This window comes from Merops nubicus, unplaced genomic scaffold (assembly GCF_000691845.1).
Source record: "Merops nubicus isolate BGI_N331 unplaced genomic scaffold, ASM69184v1 scaffold7489, whole genome shotgun sequence".
Lineage (NCBI taxonomy): Eukaryota > Metazoa > Chordata > Aves > Coraciiformes > Meropidae > Merops > Merops nubicus.
Genome location: NW_008628978.1, coordinates 4,448 through 10,030, shown reverse-complemented (window position 1 = coordinate 10,030; position 5,583 = coordinate 4,448). Strand labels below are relative to the sequence as shown.

The 5,583-nt window shown below is 39.8% G+C and overlaps 1 protein-coding gene across 4 annotated transcripts in view; it reads right to left on the bottom strand.

Moving 5' to 3' along the window:
• Positions 1-4,328, bottom strand: part of HNRNPR (heterogeneous nuclear ribonucleoprotein R) — a 20,282-nt gene extending 15,954 nt beyond the window's left edge. For 2 of the 4 annotated variants that reach the window (XM_008946842.1, XM_008946844.1), the window contains exons 1-4: positions 4,162-4,327; positions 1,813-1,931; positions 1,292-1,399; positions 467-580 (exon numbers count right to left, since the gene is read on the bottom strand). In XM_008946842.1, the coding sequence (XP_008945090.1) occupies positions 467-580; positions 1,292-1,399; positions 1,813-1,931; positions 4,162-4,318 (498 nt within the window). In that variant the 5' untranslated portion in view covers positions 4,319-4,327. Of the gene's footprint in view, positions 1-466; positions 581-1,291; positions 1,400-1,812; positions 1,932-4,161 lie in introns of all 4 variants that reach the window. The other 2 variants (XM_008946843.1, XM_008946845.1) reach the window with 2 other exon arrangements.
• Positions 4,329-5,583: the final 1,255 nt, after the last annotated feature.

Genomic DNA, 5,583 nt, shown 5'->3' with positions numbered 1-5,583 from the left:
TGAACAAGACTGGACCCAGTCCTGACCCCTGGGGAACACCACAAGCTGCAGGCCTCCAACTGGACTCTGTGCTGCTCCTCAGAACCCCCTGAGCTCTGTCCTCAAGCCAGCTCTCCACCCACCTCACTGTCCCCTCATCCAACCCCACACATTGTCACTCTTTAAGCAGTGGACCATAAGCTTTAGGTTGGACCATTGAGTCTGACAATGATCTGTTTTACATTGTAAGAAATGTTACATAGCCTTTCCAGTATATTCCACCTGCCTTCCCATCCTTAATCAATTATCCTGTCTTTTGCAGAATACGGAGGAGTAAGAAAGATTAATTAAAATACATGTAGAAGAACATTTTCCTCTAGAATACTTTAAACTTTCACTTGTAATACAGTTTATTGTCAAGTATTTCTTATTTGTCAGCTTGCACAAACATACAAAATAGCAATCAGATTAGTGTGCACACACTAACCTCTGTTCCAATGCCAGGCTGAACACCGGAATACACAGTGTCTGGAGGAGGCCCCCCATATTTCCTTTGTCCTGTAGTTACATCCAAAGTGTAACCAGTCCTCTCCAGCAAAGCCTGGAAAAAAAAGTCCACATTAGTTACAGGGAGAAGGGAGAAGGGGGGAAGGTGAGCGCATTAGAACATACAGAATGAAAACTGTCCTAAGAAAATAATTTCCTTATCTGCCCCTTGCCACACTGGATAACAAGGTACATATGGACAGACAGAAACAACAAAAATGTCCAGTTATTTTGGGGTTTTAAAAAAACACCATCAACAACAGCAACTTTTTTTTTTTTTTTTATGTACTACAAGGTCACTGGAAAGGACTAGTTTTCCTTTTCCCTTATTTTTCATTTCACACGTAGTACCCCAAGAACTCCACACCAGGCAGTTCCTTTCCCTCACTCTGTACTTAGGTTTTTGCACAACAGAACAGTTGCTAAATATACTAATAGCTCATTGAAAAGTGCAATTGGTCTCCAGGTACTTTCATGAGTGCGCAGAAGTTTTAAAAAGGACAACCAAGACCATTCTTAAACAGACAGGAATGTTTTCATAGGCCTTACATAACATTAGGTTCATGCATTTTGTCAATTGTGCAATAGGAAAGATCACATTTCAAACAAGCACTCTCTCCTGTAAGCCCCTATCACACACACATTTCTTTAAAGCTAAGTGCAAATACACTCACCCAGGTAGTATTGATGCTTTTAAAGTACAGTCAAAATTACTTTAGTCTGTGTACAGGTAATACAGAATAATCAGTATTTTTCTAAATGTTACCTTAATCTTTGCTTCATCTGGTCCCTTTGTTGATTCCTGTACTTTGCTGCCTTGTTTCTCTCTTTGCCTGTAGGTCTTCATAACTCCACATAAAAATGCACTTTTGTTCTGTAGATACAATTTACAAAACAATTCATTTGTGTGTATGACAAGCCCTGGGAACCCACTGAATCTTACACTGCATACCACGAGGCCACTCTATCAAGCCAATGCCATAAATAAAATGCCAAAAGAACCAACAACAATTAACTGAACAAACTTGTCGAACTCAAAAAAGTCAAGATTCCAGACAGTATTTTTACCTTATTTTCTCAATTGCACACGCATTTTATTATCTGTGAGCTTTTGCTCTGCACTCAAATACCTACACAATCAAGGCAATTTTTAACAGGCTTGTGATTTGGGTTTGAAATAAAAGAAGACAGCAACATCAATGAATTGCCAAGTTACAGCTCTCCTGCCCATGGTGCCAGAACACTATGCATACTTAGGTGCTCACACTCCTGGAGCTCTCACCTTACCTGTACATGCGACAGGTCACTTTCTTTAAACTGCTGTAATACAGAGAGGGCTCCTTCTTCATTAAATTCCCTAAGAGCATCAATTGCTCTTTCATCAAGATCGACATAAGCTACCAACCCTAAAAGTTAAAGATAAAGAAGTTACAGATTTCTATTGAGTTTCATACAAACTAAGAACTATGCAGTTTGCTTTTAAAGTCAAAAAGTTACGTTCCATAGCAACAGAACTATACATTTAATATAATTGCATATTCCTACACAAGTATATGAAAGAACATGAGTACAACAATGAAAAAAAGTTAAATTAAAATGTATATACCTAAGCACTAACTGACGTGCAAGATTATAACCCATGTGTAACAGTTTTCTAACAGTCAGGAACCCTACCTACTGCATTACACATCAGGGTTTGAAATAACCAACTCTGGGTCACTGCTAACAATTTAGATTTTATTTATCCTTCTCCTGAATGGAGCTGTTCTAGAGTAACCTGCCATGAACATTACAGGCATCCTAGTGTACGGGGAGGAAGGAGCTATGTAACTAGCGATCAAATGCTTATAAAGCTCTACGCACAAAATATTAACAAGTAGATTCTTTCCTCTGACTTCATAAAGCAAAAAATTAGTGGACTTCCTATGTCTAAAACAGTATTATTTTTTTGTCCTTTTGTTGCTCTAAGCAGTTCCAAGAGCCAGAATTTCAAAAGGTATTATTTCAAGCCCTGCTATGTACCCAAAACAGCTAATGTTAATTTTACAGGTACAGACTCCCCCAAGAAACGTTGGACCAGTTCTGAAGCACTTTTTCTCTTTAAGGATCTTCAAAGGTTATTCCTTTACTTTTGTAACATACTTGCATAAGCTGTGGAGCATGAGAAGCATAGGCTTTAAGATTACCACTTTTTAAACTACACAGCAAGTTTAGGACAGATACCAAGAACTCCACACACTTTGCAACAGCTTGCTCTCCAAAGTACACAGATTATTTAACTGCTACTTGATTTCAAAAATGCACAGTAGTGCCAAGCCCAAGGACTACATTTCAGAAGTGATCCTGCATATTGGAAGGCACCTGTATCTTTCATGGAAGACCTCAGCAGATTAAAAACCCCTATATTCAACCCCAAATTTAGCTTGGGTGTCAAGAGTAGTCTGCTTCGCTGACAAACCCCTGCGTCATGCAAACATCTTCAGTGGCATTAAGGAAGTGTGAATAAATTTTTTCAGGTTACTCATGCAGTGGAATTATACTAGGTAGTCAGGTTCTGGGCTGAAAAGCCTTTAAACCCCTTGAGAACTCCTCCCAACACACCCTAACTGCAACACGTGTCAGAGCCCCACGAGTTCCTCTGCCCAGGCGTTTGTACCCTCTCTCAAATCATCACGTGCACATCGTCGTGACCCACGGGTAGAAAGTGCATGTCTAAAGCCACTAACAGCTTGATGAAAGCTCACTCTGAATGACTTCCAAAAGACATCACCCACGTGAGCCAGCGTATCATACTAACGATTGATAAGGTATTGGTTTTGAACTGCCTTCGCTTCATCAGTGAAATTTTGACTCTTCAACAAAAACTGTCATCTTGCTACCAAGGCATTCAAGATCAGCGCATAAAGCAGTTCTACTGCTGCTTGTAAATCTGTTCACAGAACACACTGAAAAGGAAAGGGAAGCCTCTGTCTATAGGACAAAATAAGGGGGTTGCAAAAACAAAATAGGAAAACCTTTGCCTATAAAGAAACCTCTCTAGAAGTTGCAGAGACACTTGCTACCAGCAAGGTATTACTCAATTTGCTAGATAGCTTAGTCCTCAACTTCGTTGAAAAGCAGTTAGTGTCAAACTGTTCAGTGTGATAACCAACATGGATTGAACTGTCCACTCAGAGCTAGAGAGAACAAAAAATCCACAGGCAGACTCAATTCAAATGTAGTCCCAGGCAAGACAAGCTAGTTGCTTCCCTCACTAAGCCACCTATCCAGCCTTTGGGTGTTTAAGAACCGCTGTGAGGAGTTGACAGTAGAAAAGTAAAAGCAAAACAATGATTTGGATTGAAGGAAAAAAAAAATAAAATGTACAGTTCAGTATGCTCAAACATATATCTTTATTTGTCTCAGAAACCAGTGCTCTGTGCCCTAAAGCAGCTAAGATATCACATACAACACTACGGATGTGTCAAGTTATTAGTCAATGTCAAACCCAATTGGCCTTTAGGGAAGTCAAAGTAGCAAAACATTCAGAGCTACACAGATCAAAAACAATGAACTTTTAAACCTTAATCTATAAAATTTGAAAATGGTATGCCCTCACTTTCATAACCAGTCAGAAACAAGAAATGCATATTATACCTGTCTGAAATATTTCATCAATTCTCTCTGCCCCCTTCTGTGGGAGGCCTGCCTCTATCAGTGTCTTGTAGTGTTCTGTGTGAGTTACACTGGAAGTATCCATTGGTTCTTCCTCTTCTTTTAACTGTACCGCATTACCATTCACCTGATTAGCCATTTTATTATGCTGCTGGAAAAAATTCAGGAGCTATATTACAATAAGCCAGAAATAACTAGTTTGTAGGACAATGCATGATTTATCTAAACTAATTTGTATACATGCTGCAAATGACCTGTATCAAAAGTTTTATTTAATACTTTTTGGATGCAGCTGAGCTAAGTTTCAAAAGAAAGTACAACCCTTAATACTGTGGAAAATGTACATGGAAGATTTTACAGAATTTTTTTTTAAATGTACTTCATGTACATAACAATGTCTAAACTTTATCTGCGGACTGTCAGCAGGTTCACTGGTTACCACACCAGCTAGAATGTACGGGGATACAACAACCACACCCTCCAACGCAGAATCAGAAGAGCTAATGCTATTTTCATTTCCCATTCCTCTACTTTGAAAACGATCATTGAAAATGTAGTGAACACATAACCCTGCAGGGTAGCTTCATGTACAAAAACGTCAATGCTTGGTTGCTAATTTGCACTTGCTTGGCTCGTGGCCATGTCTTCCTCCAAACCCAACCCGCTGCGTGAGGCTGGGCAGCCACTTCCCGCGCCGCCGCCAGGGCTCAGCCAGGGCAGGAATGTTGCACTGATGGTCGCTGGAAGCTGCAGCTGAACTGCTTCCATGCTGTCAGCTCGACTCAAACAGGAGCTCTACAAACCACAGCTAGGTTTCTTATAATATGTAACTTACTGGTTTAAAAGGAAGCCATGACTACAGCACCTTTATTTCTTATATTAGTGAAAAGATTTGCTTTCAGAATTAAAATCTATTCCAAATATGCACACTGAAAAATGCACAACTATCTTCCCAGACAGTTCCAGTGGGCTTTGCTTAATTCATCAAAACCAGTTTCAATTTCTCAATTAGCCAGCCAGCTGATATTTAGTACTCTCAAATAAAAAGGCTGACAAGAGACAATTCAACTACCCAGCAGAGAACATTAGGATGATCAGCTGTTAGGTTCAGAGGTGGAATGAGCCTCAGGATTTAAAAGACAAGGCAGAAGGTGATGATCAGCAGTGCAATGGTAACCAGACAGACACACGCAGCACGGCTGGAGCAACGCAGTTAACTACTGCAGCAGAGGTATGAAGATGATTCAAGAACAGGGTTTTTTATAAAAACACTGAAGCCTTGAGCTATTTACTCTGCTGCAAAATGAGTCTCCAAACACAGCCACACCTCTAACAAAGTCACTTGTACACCCACCCCTTCTAGACTACAGCTAGAACTTTTTGGAAGATATCCTATGTAGATTT